The sequence below is a fragment of the Tinamus guttatus genome, unplaced genomic scaffold, assembly GCF_059628265.1.
Source record: "Tinamus guttatus ecotype Peru unplaced genomic scaffold, ASM5962826v1 Tinamus_guttatus_pri_ptg000446l, whole genome shotgun sequence".
In the NCBI taxonomy this organism is placed as follows: Eukaryota; Metazoa; Chordata; class Aves; order Tinamiformes; family Tinamidae; genus Tinamus; species Tinamus guttatus.
The window spans coordinates 271,546-292,011 of record NW_028288980.1 but is presented as its reverse complement, the minus strand read 5'-3'; the positions used below and the strand labels follow the sequence as shown (position 1 = coordinate 292,011).

General features: G+C 32.5%; 1 protein-coding gene and 1 long non-coding RNA gene across 2 annotated transcripts in view; both read left to right on the top strand.

The window, feature by feature from the left end:
* Positions 1-20,466, top strand: part of LOC148593157 (uncharacterized) — a 263,837-nt gene that overhangs the window by 33,681 nt on the left and 209,690 nt on the right. The gene's annotated exons all lie outside the window — the stretch shown is intronic.
* RFX3 (regulatory factor X3) overlaps positions 1-20,466 on the top strand; it is a 98,096-nt gene that overhangs the window by 68,965 nt on the left and 8,665 nt on the right. The window contains exons 5-10 of the mRNA XM_088532007.1: positions 9,042-9,116; positions 12,333-12,514; positions 13,066-13,185; positions 17,716-17,837; positions 19,110-19,222; positions 19,992-20,107. Coding sequence (XP_088388133.1) covers positions 9,042-9,116; positions 12,333-12,514; positions 13,066-13,185; positions 17,716-17,837; positions 19,110-19,222; positions 19,992-20,107 — 728 coding nt within the window. The remainder of the gene's footprint in view (positions 1-9,041; positions 9,117-12,332; positions 12,515-13,065; positions 13,186-17,715; positions 17,838-19,109; positions 19,223-19,991; positions 20,108-20,466) is intronic.

The window sequence follows — 20,466 nt, the reverse complement described above, 5'->3', positions numbered from 1 at the left end:
CCTAAAATAGTCTCCTTCAACATTTTGTACTCTTTATGAAAAAGATGTTGCTGAGAAAAAAAAATGTTTTAGATCTGAACAGTGTTACTTATAGATAAGTGTAACTTTCATGCATTTGTTATGCATTTCAACTATGTATTAGTGTTGCTTTGGTAGCTTATTTCAAAATATATACATTTGGTCAGAACACTGATGTATTACCTTTTAATGCTTTGGATATACTTATTTATAGTAGTTCTCAGAAGTCTGTTCAGGTTCAAAATTCAATAAGGGACATGGCTTATGGAAAGGTGTGACAACTCTGTTACAGCTGAGATAGATAATATTGTGGAAACTTAAATCTGAATACAGACTTTTCCTGTGACAGCTTATTCAATCAGCCTGTATTCCAATTAAGAAGATAGATTTTTAACTCGTCTAGTCTTGCTGCATAACATTAATGAACACTTTTACATAATTCTTCTGGGCATTTTCATGTGATGATAGAGATCTTGAAATTATGTGGAAGATAACTGTGAGATACAGAGCTAGAAGAGTTGAAAAATGTCCTAAAGGTGATACAGCATGATTGGTAATTTTGATTCATCAGTACTCAAGGGGATAGGAAATTAAGGGATTTTATTTTTAGGAACCACTGTAATGAGCAAAAAAGAAATATTCCTCTAAGTTTTTCCTAGACTGATGATGAAAATCTTCTATAACATCAGATAAATTATATGATCCTATAGAGTCTCTTAATTTTGATTCTTAAAAGAATTACAAGTGTACTTACAGTGTATCATACTGTAAGTTTGGTATTATACACTGATGACAGAATTCAGTAAATGGATATGACAAATTGAATGTGAAATCAAGCAAAGATTAAATGCATGCAGTAAACAAATGAATAGGAGTAGACTTAGTTTGAAGTGGGATATTCTAGAATCATTTGAATGATAGCAAAATCTCATGTTGCATTTTGCAAATAAAATGCCCCAAATTGCCAAAATCAGAACTCAAATTTTCCAAAACTTATCAAAATCTAAGATTCATATCTTCAAGAATATTGTGGTTTCATGTGTTAAAAAAAAAAAGTGTTTCAGTTAAGTTGCTCTAAGTAACAAAGTAACATTATACTTATGTATCAGTTTGCTTTTTGGAAGAGATAACATTGCTAATTAAAATGATTAAATTGCCTTTTTAGAACTTAAAATGATTCGGCTATTTTCTGAGGCATTAAAATGGATATAGTTCTATAGTTCTGTAAGTATGAGATGTTAGCATATATAGAAGTTCACTTCTTGCTACTTCAGAGGGACATAATATATAACAATTTTAGATCTTACCATTTTAGGCTATTTCAGCTGATACATTCAGGAGTCAATTAAAACATAAAAGGTTCAGTTTAAACTGGAATGTGAAACACCAACTCTGTTTTCATTTTACTAGACGGTATGAATAAATTGTGCAAACTAGAGCAGTGAAACGTTCTATTTCAATAGTACTCTGCGTAGCTAGAGCTCATTTCACTTGTGATCCTCATTTTGCCTGCACCATTGTAATGCTTTTCATTCTTGCTGAGGGAGTTTGTTGGAGACATCAAGATAGGGTATATCCAGACTGGATTACCATTAGAGTACTCTGCAAGAGTTTCCAAATTTTGAATTAATTTGGATAATTTTATCATGGAGTTGAAAGAAGCAGAAATGCATGAAAAGTTACCCACATATATGTGCATCACAAGCTCGTTATTTTTGTCACAGAGGCTCAGTTTACTGTCCCCACCATATAAATTCATTTACTTCGTTGTTTTTCACCCCTACAGATCATATCATTACCTTTCTGCAATCAGCAAATTAGTTGACATAATTTCAAATTGATATTTTTAAAATAGGTTAAAAATGTTTCAGGTTAAGTGTTAATTATATAAAATAATTCTGTGTTATTGACTGTGTTTTGGGTAAAGAAACCTAAAAGTCTTAGTTTTCCTGAGTTATCGATAATGCTTTTTACAGACTTCAGTAAAACAGACTAAGAGAATTTTCACTTTAAATTTGTCTTCACTGTATTTTTCTTATAGTTTAAAATAATTTATTTTTGCTTCAGGTTTAATAAAGAATTAATTCTTAATAAACAGCTAATATTTTTGCTTATAATATTCCATGTTCCATACTATTTTCTGAAAAAAATATAAAAGACGGCTACTCTTTTCAAGCTATAGCGGACCTTAGCAATGCTTTTTTTGCACAAAACATTAAGAGTTGTGCAATTTCAGAACTATTCTAGTATATACACACTATTAGTTTATGTTAGTATGAATGAATAAAATTTGTTAGCATTTTCCCATGTCATTTTATTTCCATAACTTTTTTGCTTCTTGCCATGATACCCTTTTCTGGACAGTTAAATCACTTCCATAACTTTTGTTTTGTTTTTCACTAAAATAGAACTACATTCCATTTAGAAAACCTATGATGTCAGACATGGATGAGATAAACAGCTTTTTAAAATGCCAATTTTGGTCAAAGATAGATTGTGACAGCATTGTACAAGAATTAATTTGGCTTAGCTGGTGGTCTGTTTGAAGGTGATTTACATGTTGATTCCTATGTGAAAAGGCAGTTCCACTGCTGAAGACGCATCTGCAGTAAAGAAAGAAATACGGAGTTTTATTGCATATGCACTAATTGTGAAGCCAGATCATTTTCCATTTGTTTTCTACAAGTAAATATCAAAGGACTGTTCTCTAAAATAGAATAATGTAATGAACATATTTTGTAACGTCAAAACTTAAAAAAATACATAGTTATTTAGTAATAATAAATATATTGTTTTGCTTGACAGCCAGTGAGATGTTCCCATCTGTTAGTCTTGTTTTTTTTTCCTGACAAGCTTTAGAGTTGATCTACTTACACTTCGATTTGAAGTTGATTCCACTTACACTGCTACAGTTTGAAATTAGTTTTTACTTACTAATCTCTTAACTGATAGAGGATTTTTTTCTTTTTTCTGTTCCCCAACTCTACTGGTAGATTGCAGCAGAATTATTATTCATCTGTCTAAGATCACATTATGTATATAATGTGATCACATTATGTACATTATATTAATTTGATTTTTATGCTCTAAACTAATATTAGGTTATCTAGTCTGACCTTGTACACTGACTAGCAACAAATCTTTACTCAGGTCTTTTTCTTCTGAGCACAGTAGCACATTTTTTGTGAAAAAAGGCATCTGATCTTGTTTTCCAGATACTAGAAGGTAGTTTTTTTTTCCTTTGTCTTCTAAGTAAATTACATCAAATTGTACCACAGTTATTAAAAGCAGGGCTTAGATATGAATTACCTAGAGGGATGGGAAGATTAAAAGGTTTGGGGATCTTTTGCCTTTATGATCCTCTATCTCCAAAGACTTCTCCTCATGCTTCAGTTTTTGCTTCATGGTCATGGAATATCATGACTTCTATATTCTCCAGAACAAGACAGAAATTTCAGTGTTGCTTATATAAAATATGTTTATGTCAAGGCCCCTGTAAGGCCCTTATTTTGTCATTGTATGTTTTGAGTTTGAGACTGCAGTATTTCACAAGGCATGGAGTATGGGGAAAAGGGAGAGTGACCTGACGAGGGACTGCGATGAGCTGCAGCTGCTTCTCTTCGGATTTGATGTGGCATCAGCTTTCAGTCATTGGCTTTTGGCACAGTTCTATGGAAACACCATATAACACCTAGTAGTGTGTTTCCAGCTTTGGCACATAAAAAACTCTCATGTTAATATATCAGAAAACAAGGATAGGTGTTGTTAGAAACATGGTGTGTTTCTGTTTTAATTACATACTAAAATTGTCCTAGGAAATACAATTTTTTTTTGACCTTGGGTACTCAAAATAGGTAACTAGATAAATAGGTAACTCCATCTAAAGGGAGTTTCTACCCGTACCCCATATTCTTTTCTTCCATTCCATCTTCTTATCTACATTTCTTTCATTTGAAAATGCATAAGCTGGATGCCAGCTGACTTTCCACTGATGTTCTCACAACGGCCCACTTCTGTGTGGTGTAGAGCTATCACCTTTCTATACGAGTGGAATCTTCTCTTTCTACTCTAATATCATTCTGTTCTAAAATTGCCAGCCTTTCTCTCTCTGTGGCTTTATCTTGCCCTAAATTTTTTAGAATTGTTTATAGTAACTGTCTGAATTCAACTTACCTTTTAGTTTTAACTTATGATTTTCTAAAGAAAAAAATTCCAGGAAACACATGACTTTTTCCATATGTTTTCAGAGCTAGATGGAATGTGCATGATCTCAAAGTCTTCTCATAAGCTTGGCAAGAGGGTTATGTTGATTTTCTTTAAAGGATTTGGATCGAGTGTGGAAGAACCAACCACAGAAAGATCTAGTGATTAATTTGGAGTATGTGTTCTCCACACAACAATACACAATGCAGTGTGTACACAACAGTAGACAACAATAAAACAGTAGTTGACTACTAGAAAAACAAGAGAAAGAGGATGGAATTTTATCCATCTTTTAGAAAACAAATAGTCATTGGAAAATTTTGTGACGGAATACTTATCCATCCTAAACTCCTAACATTTTGGATTTGTGCTCATCTATGGGTGTTACGTGTGATTTTGTTTCCTGTGTTAGCCCCTTGTATTCTCCTGTAATCACAAGAGAACACATTATATTCACTAGCCAATATATGTATGCTATGTACACCCAGGCTTCTCAGGAAGTACGTTGACTGTTGAACAGTAGCTGTTATATATATTTAACTGTGGTATTATATTTATAAATGAATCAACATAATGAAAATCACTAAGATTTTAAGGTTTATCAGTATTCTTGTGAAGGTTACTAGCAAAAAGGCCAGGGTTATTTTACATATTTTTATATTCTTCTCTTTATTTAATTGTTTATTTTTATTTCAGCAGACTTAAAATAATAATTTTCATTACACCTTCCTGATACTGGTTTGTTCTCTTTAGCAACATTTCACAGGGTCTGTTAAAGCCCTGTGTTCTGCTGCAGCTTTGCCTATTATGAGGATTGTTAAACTTTTGAATTTATTTCTCCTGTCTGGGCCTGAGTTTTCTTACATTGGTCAGTACTGTTCATTTTTGAGCCTCTTTGCTCCTTGCCAAGCTTATTGCAGCAACTCAACCCTCTGGCATGAGTTTCAGCCAACAGTATGACATTTATGCAATTAAGGCATGTTGGTGGCACCCTAAATAATGAAAGCCTCATATTTTCAGAGGCTTTGAGTCCACTTATCGTGGCTATTATTGTGTTTACACCTTATTTAGGTAAGCATAGTTGGCATGGCTGGCTATACCAAATTAATCTTTCTAGTATTTATATGGTGAATTAGTAATTCCTTCATAATGGAGCCTGTAATTGAAATTCCTTCTAAGTCCACTTGGTTTAAAGCCTAAAAGGGTAAGCCTTATAAAGTGAATACAAGGCATTGTGAATGGTAGGTACCAGAGGAACAAAGACAGGATCTTTTTGACCATAATGAAACAGATGAACTTAGTTTTAAGATCCCACCTAAAACTGTGTGTTTTATTGTCAGTAGATAGTGATTTTAAAGTGCAGCAGATGAGGAAAATAAGTTGTAACATATCCAGGTTAATCATGAAACAGGGATTAAACTTCTGATGCTTTTTTTCTTATGGCCTCAGAACAACTTACTCCTCAGAACTCCTCAGAACAACCTACTATAAATATTTTGTGTTAATTGAATCATGCAGAAAATAATATTTTTTTGCACTGAGTGTTAGGCAGACAGTTTTTCAAAATGAGCTTGGGATTGTTATTTGCTACATCTATGCTATAGAGATTCTAAAGTATGTTTATCTAGTAATGTATTATGAATGGTGAACATAAGATAGCAGCTGCAGTTAATAACTTTCTAATCTGTAGATCACACAAAAACTGCTTTTTAAAAATTTGTTTTAGGATAGAGGTAATATATACAGCAATCAGAAATACCCTCAATACCTGTGATATTGGATGAAACCGTCCTTTTGTTGACTAAACAAGTAAACTGAGAGAAATCTAAAATCACATTTCCTGCAGCTGTTGTGCTCTACTTTAGCCTGTCCTGTATTTATACTAGAATGTACACTGATTAGCATTGCCATTAGTAGTGCAGTTTTTAACATGATCTAGTTGCTGTGGCAATGTGCTGTTTAACATTGATAGTGTACATTTCAGCTATCGATGATTAGACTTGAATTTAAAAAAATCTGTATTAATTAAACATTTTTAAAAGGAAGAATAGAAATATATGGACGAATCATACAGCCAAATGAATGAATGTGTACTTTTCTCTCATTTGGTATTTCATATATATATATAGCTAGTCATTGGTCTCCGTGCATATTCTTAGAAATGTTAAGAAATATCAGTCTATGTGCTTGTGCAGTGCATGATTTGAAATATTAATTTGTTTCCATATTTTTTGCACAAAATTTCAAGGTGATAATTCTCAAAATATTTACGAAACATTTCATGCCTATATAATTAATTTGTGTAAGTTTCACATGAACAAATTCTAATTCAAGTAGCTGGAGTTTTCTATATAGTCAGTAACTAATTTCCTGTAGAACGTTTTGAAAACCTGAGGACTCAAATCTGCTGAAAGCTTGAGATTTTAAAAATAAAGTATATTGGGATGATAGAAAATCAAGAAGTAGCTAGAAGGTCAGGAACAAACAAGGCAAGATGAATGACTCATTGTCTGGAAAATCTGCCTCCAAATTGGGCATATATATTTATGCTCTAAAATACTTAAAAGATTAATTTATGAACCTGTGTAGGAAGAAGGTTTCTGCTAATGAAGATTTATCTTACATATCTGTCAGGTAAAGATAAAAGTTCATCCAATCAAAATTTAGACTAGAATTAATGAGCAAGATAACAGTGAAAATAGTTTTAATTGAAATGCTAAATATTTCTAGACTACGGAAAATGACGATTTTGAATGTAAATCAGATATCTCTGTAAAAGTGCCTAACTAACTGAGTGATACTTTCTTGAGGTTGAAGAAGCTATTAACTTCTTTTAGTAGCAGCGAACACTACTTAGTCTGAACTAGCAGCAAGAGCAGACTAGATGGTCATAATGATTTGATAGCTTGAAAAATCATGTTTTAATATCTAGGAGTTGTGGGCGCAGATTCAATGTTTTCCATGGCCCTACTGGCAAAATGTTATTAGAAATAAACAAAATCCAGCAATGATAAAAAAGTTTTGTTTTTTTTTTTTCATTTGGCCTGTAACATACCACCAGAAGGCATTAAAGGAATAAATCAGCAAGGAATGCATTTCACTTGGTCTAAATATTAATATTTCTAGTAGATTTGTTGTTTGAAAAAGGCTTCAGTAAGTTATTGCAGCAAAATGAGAGGGTAATGCAATGGCAGCAATAAGATGTAGGATGTGTAACTTTAGTCTTGTAGTACTGCTGTAAACAAAGTATTGTCAAGCAGTGACTAAGATTCAGAATTAGGATTGAAATGTGTCTAAGTTCTTTGTTGTTTGATTGCAGTACCATGTTGTGATGGCTGCAGTTAATAGTGAATTGGTCTTACTGTGATAGCATTATAAGCTTGTAATTTTTATCGTAGTGATAATTTTAGTATTTCATCTTTTTTGTGTAATTGAATGCTGTACTATATTTTGCGCTGAACCAAGAAGAAGTCAAGATATTTAAAACATATTCTTGCCATATCTGGGCAAAATTTCTTACATAATTATAATTCATTTTCAATAACTTTTCTTATGAAAAGGCTGGCATTGCTGGTTTTAAATATCTTTAAAAGAGAGATGAGGTTTTTTTTTTTTAACTGACAGTTCAATAAAAACTCTGGCTTAAAACTTTTTAAAAAACTAATTTTATATGTGCAGTAAATTCAAATATGAAGTATAAATTCAAATATAAAGTATTTTTAAGCTTCTGCTGTATATAGAATGAATATAGAACAAATTAAGCTCTGATGAATTGAGACTGATCTCATCAGATCAAACTGATAAATTACTAAAATCATTGGATAATACTGGGATATTAACAGTAGGATATGGAGAGTCCATTACAAACTGACAACAAGGAGAATAAGTTGTCAAAAAAAATAAACTTTTTTCATTATTTTTGTTTTTACTGTTTAATGTAGCTAATTAATTAATGTGCATTTTTACTGCATGTTGCATGGTCTCTATCATTCTCAATGTTGGTTTTGCTAGTTTAGCTCCCTAGTTAAACTACAGCTGAGTTCCAGTTTGGTTTCTAACACTGTCTTTGAGGAAAAGATGCATTAAAATTCGGAGAAAAGAGGATGGATGCAAGTGTACTCTCTTTATATATTTGCATTAGGAGTGATGCTGCTCTATGATTGTTGGTATTATTCATATATTGTTACAAGACAAATTCATTGCAAACCAATTCAAAGTGTTTTTCCTAAAGACTGGATTGTGCTGTATGTATAATCCCCAAATTTCCATTTAGCTCAAGAAGTGGAGATGTTCAAAGAGAGCTTAGCCAGTGCGATCTTGTTCCTTTGAAGCTAATGTCAGAAAACATATAGAGTTGTTTGTGGGCAAGATTTCATTCTGTGATTGCAGAGAGAATTTTTGTTTCAAAATGAGTTCTGATTCCTAGCTCCTCACAAGTCTTTTTGATATAGCTGGAGGAAAAATAGGGAGTGTGTTTTGCATTTAGGGAGTGTTTTTCTATTGTTAATGATAATCTTTCTTGGTGAGTTTTTTTAATGTTTCAGTGAATCTTTTTTTATTTGAGCGTGGAGAGAGGTGTAATGGACTTTGAGGATGTGTGAGGATGCTCACATGCAAGAAAAAGGTCTTTCTGGCCTCACTGGGGGGCTGTTTGCCTTCACTGGAACTTTGCAATTGAATCTTTTAGTACTCCATTTACCCTAGTCAGGAGTGGAGTAAACATTTCTGTTGATCTTTAAGCAATCTGTCAAATTTTCTCTGATCAGCCTTTTTTTGCTATCTTGTCTTGAGTCCTTTTTTTTAATGACATCTATTATCAGATTGAAATGGCGATTGAGACGCTGCAAAAGTCTGATGGTCTGTCCACTCACAGAAGCTCTCTTCTCAACAGCCATGTAAGTTGTCTCTTCTTCACATACACTATCCCTGGCTTGTTCTGCATGCTTAGCCTGCCCCTAACATTTGTTTGATTTTATTGCTGCCCTTTGCTCTTAACCATTTGTCTTAGTTGCTTGTAATCTTACACTACATCTCTCGTGGCTTTATTTTGTGGGGTTAAAATGTCCTTATTCTGCAGAGTGTGTCTGTTTCTTAGGTTCTGTACCTGTGTTAACAAAAGTTAACACACCTTCTGCTTGCAGATTATAGAGTAAATGTCGAAATAATGTTCAAATAATTCTTAATTTTCTAGGTTTTGACATTTTAAATAAAGTTGTCTGCAAGGAAGAGTCTGTGTACCCAGACTAATTCAAGGGCATGTGAAAGGGGACAGAAGAGTCAAATATGTCACATCATTAGGTTATTTTTTGGTGTTTCTTTGTTTATTCTCAATAGGAAGTTAATTCTGAAATTACTTAAGGTTGCTGAAGATCTGTGTGATGACCTGGAAAAAAAAATCATAAGCAGTCTAATATATAGTGTGAATTACATGTTTGTCTTTCTACTGACTTCTGCTTTATCTTAGTTTGTAAATCCTACACTTAAAGAGTTTTCCATATAAGAAGGTAGAAGATAGATGCGTAAAAAGACGATTTCCAAATATTGTGATGTATAATTTTGAGGTAAAGGAAAAAGTGCAAAAGTTAATTTAAAATTTGTTACGCAAATAATAGTTTTATGGAAGTTGTTAGTCTGTCTTGACATGTTTTTTTCTTCTGTTAGTATAACCAGCATTGTATTTTTTCCTCATTCAGTTTTTGTGTTTTGCCTCCTGCTTTTTGCTAACTAATGTGTATAGTTTCAAATCTCTGCTTTGTTTTGCGATAGAAATTTAAATTTGGTCGGTTGTATTAGAGTATGGTGATGTAGGCTGTCACTCAGAAGTAAAATGAAAAATGTATATTTTGGCAGGTTTTGGCCTGCGGTTTTTGTTTTTCTTCTTCTCCTGTATAAATCTGCTAATATGGGGAATAAATTAGATTTGTTTTGTGAAAATTTGACATTGTTTTATACAAAGGCAGTTGGAGTTAGTAACATTCACTGGAAGAATTTATTCTATAAGATTTAGCATTTAGAATATCTTGTAGCATTAGAACTTCAGCATTTAGAAGATGCTGAAGTTGGAAGAGGAAAGTAAAATTATACAAAGTGTACAGAAGGACTTCTAGAATCTGCCTTTGATGTTTACCAAGAATTCTTATAATGGTAAAGCATCCTAATAATATCAAAAATATTTAAATGTAATGATTAAAGAGACCATAATATTTTGGCGAAGAGACAGAAATCTAACCTGAGACTTGAACACCTTAAATGTCAGTAAGTCTGCGTTTAATTGTATTCTGTAGTCCAAAAATTTGGCACTAAAGTCGATGCAAATTACAATAGAAACTCTTACAACTGAGAAAGCTGTAGTCCTATCATTCTCTGTGTTACACACTCTTTAAAATGTGTTTCTGATTGATAGTGAGATGTACATCCATGAGCCAAGATTCAAATCTGAAAACCTCAGTTTCAGAATTGTATATCTTCTTGAATAAAATAGGTATTTTTAAAGCTTGTTTAGATAGAATATATTTATAAAGTTTGTAGATCATTTTCATTTTAAAATTCTGTAACAGCTACACTATTCATTCCAGGCAGTAGTATAGCAAGTAATGACTTCAGGCTTTTGCTACTGAACTAAACTTGCTCTAGAGCAAAAATATCTGTATTCTGCTTGCCTTCAGTTTTGTTTTCTAAGTGTTGCATTATGCGAGTTATGGTTAAAATGACATCTGTTAGACATTCAGATCATTAATAAAGTACACTTAAAGTGCTTTAATAGATGATAAACCATCTGGAAGAAAGCATCTTTAATTCTTCACATAGAAGTAAATTGGGAAATAACTGTTTTTATTTGTCAATCAATTCTTTCCCTTTATGGAACTAGGATTATTTCATGGTACTTATCCACTCTGTTTAGTAGAGATGAAATGCAACAATTGAAAGTTATAAGACTTCTGTTTCTAAGCACAGAGATGCTGGTGTCTGGTCATTTGTGAAATTAGCCGTTTAAAACATTCAGGTAGAGGTTAATGTTTATGGTTATGTTTTTCCTTCAGCCTTATATCAAAATGAGAAATAAGCAAAAGTGATGAACTATGCTTTTTCCTTTTGTCTGTCCAAAATGGAAAATTACCTCCAAATGTTCTTTTTTTTTTTCCATATTGGAACTATTTAGAGCCTACTTCTAATTTGTGTAGAATTGATTTTCAAAAAAAAAAATAATTATAAAAAAAAAGTTATGTGCTGACATGTACCATATAAAAAGAAAGAATGGAAATGGTGTTCGAGAGTATAAAGTAAATTTCTATCATAAATGGCATACTGTGATTAAAACAAAGCTACAAGCCAACTGTATTTGTTATGGTCTTTTAATATGTAATAGTTTTTCAATAACGAAAAAGCTAGAAGTAAAAGTATTCATATTTCATGAATAATGCACACTATAATATTGATATACATGTTCTTTAAATTGCAACTTCCATGGAACATTGATGAAACAAATTTGTAGTAGTATGCTAAAAGTAAATAATCCTCCAGACCAATACATTAAATATAATAAACGCATACATCTTGTATATCCTTTATTGTTTCTGCTTTTAGTGTTTCTGCTTTATTGAACTAAATTGAAAGTTATTATATATTTGTGTGACTATCTATCTATCTAGCTCATTAGAGTAAGATTTAGTTGTAAAGCACGAAGATGCAATATTCTTGGCTTGGGTTTTTAGTGGATGAAATTATTATTAACACAAGGAATTTGTTTCCAATTTATAGGAATTATGTTTATGACTATTTCTTTATGGCTTTTGTTTCTCTGCAAATTATACATAATTTTATGAAGTGCTGGTTTGTAGCATTGACTCAAAAATATTTTAAGAAATAATAATTTTACTAGAGGTCACAAGTGCAATGAGTTCAGCTAATTCTTGCTAACTTTGAAGATCACAAAACACTATATTGTAGCTAGCATTTAAAAAATCTGTTTCACTGAAGAATAGATCCATTGGTTAACAAACCTGAAAAGTGGTCTCAGAAATGATGTATGTTTGATACTGGATGGTTAAGATTTTTTAAAAAATAAAATAATATTGAATTTACTCTTTTTTACTCTTTTGTTTTTGATATAGCTCCAGTGGCTTTTAGACAACTATGAAACTGCAGAAGGAGTGAGTCTCCCAAGAAGTACCCTTTATAATCATTATTTAAGACATTGTCAGGAGCACAAGTTGGATCCAGTCAATGCTGCCTCCTTTGGAAAACTCATACGATCCATCTTCATGGGATTAAGGACCAGAAGGCTTGGAACTAGGTTTGTGTTAATGAAATCTCAAATTATAATAGAAAATAAGAATAATAACAGTGAACAGTGAAGAAACTTGTATGCTATTCTGTAAACAAATAAAATCAGTGTCTTAACATTCCAACTCTTTTTCTGTCAATTCCATGTATTAATGTGGAGCATTTATGCTTTTCCCACAAGTAATAGTATTTTTATTTTTTCTGATCTTTTGAGTTCATGTATTTAAATTTTGTTATATATATTGCAGGTGCATTTAAAATACAACTTGCTGTTTGGAAATTTTAAGAACTGCACTTTTCCCCATTTCTAGATGGTTTTCACTTTTCTGTATTTTATATTTCTTTTTCAAGTAGATTCTTGGTGTAAAATATTGAGAAATACTAGTTTATGACAGTGAAGTAATTTCCTAAGTTGGTAGAATTACAACAGGTGTGAAACGAGGGCCAATCCCAACTTGCAAGTGTTTTACAGGTAAGGCAAACTGTAAAGTAAATGTGATATTTCTGCATAAAGCTGATGCTTTTGTTCTTTGTTTTCCTATCTTTTTTTTTCCCATAAAGGGGAAATTCCAAATATCATTATTATGGGATTCGTGTCAAGCCAGACTCTCCTCTTAATCGACTACAAGAGGACATGCAATATATGGCTATGAGACAACAGCCCATGCAGCAGAAACAGAGGTACAGTGTGAAATAAATATGAATACTTATTAGTATTTCTGGTTCTTAAAACCTTGATTTTTCTTGCTTGGATGAATAAGAAAACCAACTTCTAATGCAAATTCCCTGCTGTAAGGATAAAAGTTTGCAGATGTGCAGTTGACATCACTGTTGCAGGTATGAGTCAACATGAGAAAATATGGCCCTAGAAATTTTTTATCGGTTTGCAAAAAGACTTGAGGTTTTTTAGCTGAAGAGAAGTCGCTAGAGCTTGGATTTCAAATTTTGTTTCTTCATTTCCTTTATTATTTATGTAAGCTCATGATTAAGCTCAGCTTGGTGTTGATCTCTTTCTCTTCACAGTAAATAAAGTGAACAGAATAGTTTCTCTGTAAGGTAATTTAAGAATTTTCTCTTTGCATCTGTTGTTTCTGGGGTTCACATGAATATTCAGAAGTGTTTGAAAGCCATTGCACTTTCTGAGAGTTCTCGAGAAAAAAAAAATTGTTCTGGGAATTCTTGAGGGAAAAAAAAAGTTTTAATCAGAAAGGAATGGCTAAACTTTTCTATAGGGCATACCTTCCTTTTAATCTGAGTTTTGCACGTCCACATCCACACACAAACCCTTCTGCTCATAGTTAATATAGTTAATTCATGCCAATCTTAATATTTGTTTCAAAAATTTGTACAGATTTTGATGAAGGGAGTAAAAGACAATATACTGGGAAGTTGCTTGAAGAGGTGTCTCAGTTACATGAGAAATACTGTGTTGTGGTAAAGAGGTCGGTTATGCTTTGATTCTACAGGTGAGAAAAAAACAGAACAGAAATGGAGAGAAGTGAAAGCCTCTATCAGCTGTCTCCAACATTGTCTGGAGAAGGCACAGCCATTGATCATTTTGGTGTTAAATACTTAAAATTAGCCAACCCAATATGTCTTCCCACGTGAAGCTTTGTATCTCTTTGCCCTGGAAATCTCAGTAATTACCTTTTTGCCTTTTAAGTTGTTCTCTGTATATACTCTTGAAAACTTGTGATTTCTTAGATATCTTAGAAGTGGAAGTGTTGTTTACAGAGTCCTGCTGGTGTATGATTCATATAAAGTAGTTCTGAGGATATTTGTTCATCCCTTGAGTTTGTTCAGGAGAGCACAGAGCTTTGAATTTCAGCTGGCCTAAATCCTGGCATCCTAAATAAATAAAACAAAGACATCAAAGACTTTGACATTTAACACTGTGAAAAAGTGTTTGTTGTCTCTATTCTGCGCGGCAAAGAAAATGCCAGCAGTACAGAATTAAATATAGAAGTTTGCAGAAGGATGTTCATCCAGAAAGTTAGAGGTTTTCATTAAAGTTGGAAATTGTGAATCATCCTTAGTTATACAATATGCTTCATCTGACCCTGAAAATGTTAAATTTTCTGATAAAAACAGGCTTTTTAAAGCAAAGTTTGATGGTCACAAAACATTTTATCTCATAAAGAATATACATACTAAAACAGTTTCTGTGAACAAGGATTAACAAATATGTAAAACACCAATATTTTACAGTCTGGCATGTTGACTTCACTATTCTTCCCTCTTTATAACCTTACTTGGTGATACAGCATCAAACTGTATTCCCTGTTTATTAAAATGTCCATATATTTTGTTTGGTTATTTTTAATGGAAACTGAGATATGCTTGTATTGTGTATATATGTGTGAGTGTATGAGTAGCACACAGAAGTTAGTGTTAGAAGTTAGATAACTACAGATCAGAGATGCTAGCAGTCCTATCTTCCAGCTGAGGCCATGGTTTGCAGACAGCAACCACCGATAGAGAAGCATAAAGTAGCTTTGAACTGCAGTGAAGAAATGCATAGTTAAAAACTGTATCTGGCTCCCTTGGCTGGAAGCTAAAACAAATTTTCAGCTGGACCTGCTGTATGACTCAGATTTGCAGGTGAAATCCTGACTTGCCTGGAACATCCTGCTGCTGGATGTTTTCCATGGGAGGAGAAAGCATGGTGTTTAAATGTTTGTATTATCCATCAATTCTGGATCAGCTGAAGCTTTGACCAGCAGTGAATGGAGCTCACACAAAGATTATTGGGAAGAAATAAACTATTATGATATCTAATGTTATGCCAAATATATTGGCACAGTTTCAGGACTGGCAGTAGTATGCTACTACAGTATCATTGTGAAATCTATTGCCCTTAAGTTTTCCTTGTCTGACCATTTCAGGGAACTGTAGCAGAGATGAAATCCCTAAAGTCAAGATTAATTTTTAGGCTGTTTTGGTTTATCTCTTCATAAACAGAACCTTGTAACTTAGAAATTGAGTTATCTTTATGGTTTACAGTAGGGAAATTAGGTATAAGCACAGTTATTTTTCTCTTAGGACATTCTTCACAATGTATGTTTTCAGTTTCATTCGCAGAATTAAACTTCCAGTTTTGCAGGTATTTTCAAATACATCTTTCAATTTGTGCACATACCAATTATACCTTTTGCTTTCATTTATAGGATACGAGTGTTTAGCTAACATATATTTTAATATGTACAACAAACATGCTGCTATCCACCCTATATCGTAGCATTCACTAAAGATGTATATATTGTTTTGATCAGAAAGTATTACTATTTTCTAAGTATTTTGTTTACCCTGCATGTTTTTTTTATGTAGAAAATAACCTGTATTATTTACTGTAGTCTTGCCTATATTCTCACACTTCCTGGATATATTGTCTACTATAACATTGATTTTATAGCAAGCCATATCAAAGCATCAGTTCTTTACATGGCAGACAGAGAAATGGTGTATTTTTATGGTGTTGTTCTCTTTCTTCATGAAGTTAGAGTTTAATGTATAATTTTGGAGGAGAAAAAATGTAAATGAAAAAACTGCCATTTCTATTTAGTGATTTTGATTTCTCACAGTTTTGATTGTTTTCAGCTTGTTCCTTTGTCTGAACACTTCTGTATGTGCTTTTAACATCAGACAGACATTTTTATTATCATTCTTTTTTCTGCTTTATCTTATTAATGAATATGGAGTATTTACTTTTCATGAATTTTAATTGGAAGTTCTTAATCTGTTCTGCAGTGAGAGAGAAATTTTCTGTTTGTTAATTATGTCTCAAGTAGACTATGGGAGTCAATGAAGTTGTATTCTAAACTAAGTGGGTAGCCAGGGAACCATATCATTCTGCATCATTTCTGAATTACCTTATTCCATATTTGGATATCAGTGCTTTTGTATTGCTGGATATCGAAGCTTTTCACAAATTCAGAAAATATTGCTCATCAATTAAAACTTTAGAAACTATTACTGTGTTAATATGAAGCTATATAAAAATCAAGCAATACCTTTGAGTGAAGTATCTTTTGAAAGTTATAATATTTTTGTAAGGTCAATTATTATTTTCAGTGACTAGTTTCTCAGTAATTAATGACAATAGTTTTAGATAAAAAGTGAAAATGGAATAGATTTTATGTTGGTAGAAGGCAAAATAATGAAACAAAAAGGCTGGACAATTCTATAAAAGCTAAATTTTACCACTTAGGAAATTGTAGTAAGGGCTACTGATTTCCCAGAGATGAAATTTTACTCTTATTAAAGTCTTTTTAAAGCAAAATTCTTACTGAGGATTAACTTCATCCGACATAGGATTTTCACTATGTTGTTACAAAAAGCGATATCTTCACATAAATGTCCTAGAGATTTTCATAGGTATTTTCTTTCTTCCCAAGCATTAACATTCCTAACGTTATAAAATTTCAAATTAATCAGTCCAAGAGTCCTTCTATTGAAAAGTGTACTTTTTGTATATATTATGTTATTGTATCTTTAAATGCATGTCAGGAATACCCAGGATATTGAATAGGAATTGTAGTGGCAACTAGACATTGTCATTAAAATCTGGGAGAGGGTTAATTCTCACTTGCATTCGACAGGCAGGAACTTGAATCTGTCAGATTGATTTCTTAGAACACTTGCCCACAAAAAAAACATTTATATCACAGAAATCATTGTCTTTTATAAAAGTTTATACCTTTATCATTTATAAAAGTTTTGAGACATGACTAATGAAGATTTTAGAACTCTGAGTCACTTTCTCAGGCCTCCTAACCTTTTGAGAGTTGTTTCTTGCATTTCAAATTTCCTTCAAGCATCTTGTCTTCAGATAATGGTTAAGTTAATGAACGCATATTTTTCAATTACTTAATTCTTGGGAAGACAGGTCACTAGAAAGGGAAAGGTGTGGTTCTTCTTGATGTAAATCAGCTGTTTTTAGAGATATGCTCTTTCTAAGCTAATTTGCACAAGAAGTTCTACTGGTTCTTTAATACCACCTTATGAGTTCTGCAATGCATTAGTAATGTTTTAGCCTTTCATAGTCACACTGTTTCTTCTTACATGAAAAAAAAAGTAAATTATTCTATTATTTTTCCTCTACATGAAGTGGGAAAACTTTATTTCAGGGTTCAGGAATTAGACATAACATCAATTACGTCTTTTATGAAGAAATGAACAGAAGTGCTAATTCCATGTTTGGTATTTTTCTAGGTATAAGCCTATGCAGAAAGTGGATGGAGTTGCAGATGGCTTCACAGGAAGTGGTCAACAGACAGGCACATCTGTTGAACAAACTGTAATTGCCCAAAGTCAACACCATCAACAATTTTTAGGTATGAAAGTCTGTTTTAAACAGCTGTAAAAATAAAAATTATCATTATCATCACGAGTATTAAGTCACATAGGTACAATAATTATTTCTGAAGTCATCAAGACCTTTTAAAAATTTTTGTTAATAACAGAACAAAAAGGTGGTTAAACTACATATTCCGTATTGTAAAATATATAGTGCTTATCATATAAGAGCAAAAAGATGCAAATATATTTATAAGCTACATGTAATACTAGATAGATTGCAATGAAGTTGCCATGCAAAATTCTGCTAATTGCTAATGGGTTTCCAACACATTCACTACAGCATTTCTATGTTTTTAAAATAAAAATAAAGTGTTGGGTTTCTTTACGCATTGCAGTTGCAACCTGCCGGCAAGTGGTCTATTTTTAATGTGTTGGAAACTGGAAGAACCAAATAGTTAAAACGAGAGCTCCAAGGTTCATGTTTAAAACGTTCCAGATATACATTCACAGATCTAGCTCTGCATTTAAAATTCTGAATAGTGGAAACAAATAGTAATTAGCAACTTGTTTATGTAAAAAGGCTGACTGGCTGTTACTGCAATAGTAAGCCCATTGCTATAGGCTTTCTTTTTTTTGAGTTTGTATTTTGACATTTACAAGATCCTTTGTCCTAATTCAATTATTATTGAAATCACAGGGAACAAAGGGGGTAGAATTAACATGTTTTGAATCTTCCTTTGCATGTGCCCACCTCCCTTCCAGCTCTGGATGCATTTTTCCTTCAAACCAGCCTGTCTCTTGGAAACATTTGTGACAAATACTAAAAGCACACATTGGCTTCAGTTGCAAGCCAAAGTTGAAAGGAAATTTCAAATAAAAATATATTGTTGAGCCTACTAAACTCTATCATAAGTAACTACATATAAATTCTTCAGCTTACCAAAACAAAAACCATTAAATTATGTTAATCTTTTACATATCAACGTAACTATTTGGCTTCATCCTGTAATATTCTGAAAATTTTTGCATTTTGCATTTTTCTATACAGATGTAATATATATGTGTGTATGTGTGCCTATATATGACATCCTTCATAACCTGTCAAGAGTAATTTCATATCAGCTTTTGCTTGAAAAGTACTGGCTGATTTGTACAGTTTTTAAATGTAACATGTATAAGAGTATTTTTTTAACATTACGACCTTTTGTAATTAATTTCTTTGTGTTGCTCTTGAATATTTTCTAATTTAAACTGTACTTGGCACCATTCAAAATAGTTTTTTTTCCTTAATGTTGTCATGGAAACAGATGCATCTCGAGTACTTCCAGAGTTTGGAGAAGTTGAAATATCTTCTTTGCCAGATGGTACTACCTTTGAGGACATAAAATCTCTGCAGAGTCTGTATCGAGAGCACTGTGAGGTACTTCCTACATTGAAAATTCATCACTTCTAGTGGCGATCTTTACTTACAAAAGAGTAATACAAAGCATAGTGCAGGCACATTAATTACATTTTCTTCTCCTGAAATACTTCGCGTATTTCATTGCAATGACATGAGCAAATCATTTTTTTTTTCTGGAGTCTTTCTTTACAGGACAAGAAAACAATATGTAACACATAGGAGAGTGAAATGTATATATTTTCAGGACATCAGAGAAAATAGATTGCAGACCATATGTGCAGATATTTGGTTTCTTAATAGAAAATGCATGACAGATTATCATTTCTTTATTTACATTAAAAGCAGTAAAAAATATTTTTTCTTCTCTTTAGGAAACAGATTAAGATGCTTAAGTCACATTTCATATTAAATAGCCTATCTTTTAGAATATTTTTAAACATGCATTCAAATCTGTTCTGAAGTATCTTAATAAATCAAATGGCAGGTTTTCTTTATGTTGGCAATATTGGTAAATGTTTTGTTTGGGTGAATTCACTTAATAAATTTATGTAGGTGTTCTTTTCTGAGGACTTATGTGCATTTGCACTAGGCCTTATTAGAGTGTAATTTATATTTCTGGATAGTTGTAACTAACAGCAAGGCTATTTAAATGCTTATTCACTTCAGAAATGTAGATTGCCTTTGTTCTGCTAAATCATGAAGAAGAAAAATAGCTACAGCTATAGTTCAATTTGGAGTTGGGAGTAACTGGGCAGAAGACTATCTGTGCTTGCTTTTTATTTTTCAGGCAATATTGGATGTGGTAGTAAATCTTCAGTTCAGCCTGATAGAAAAATTGTGGCAAACTTTCTGGCGCTATTCTCCCTCAACTCCAACTGATGGCACTACGATTACTGAACCAAGGTCAGTAAACATTTCTCTGCGTTCAGGGCTGATCATGGTAATAGAAGAGATATCAAATAAAAGGAAATTGTAATTTCTTTCATATGCTTCACTTAACTAGAAAAAATAACCTTGTGTGGTAATGCAGTAAAGTACCTTGTGGGTGTCTAACTACATTTTTGAAATGAATATGTCTTCCATTTCTTCTTTTCTTGGGACAACTGAAGTCAAAGTATTGTAGCACAGTATTCTGCAGAGTTCTTTGAAGTGAAAAAATAAAAATGGCCAGAAACTAAAGCATCAAAAGTTCCACAAGAACTTAAGGAAAAATTTTTTAACAGTGAGGGTGACAGAGCCCTGGAACAGGCTGCCCAGAGAGG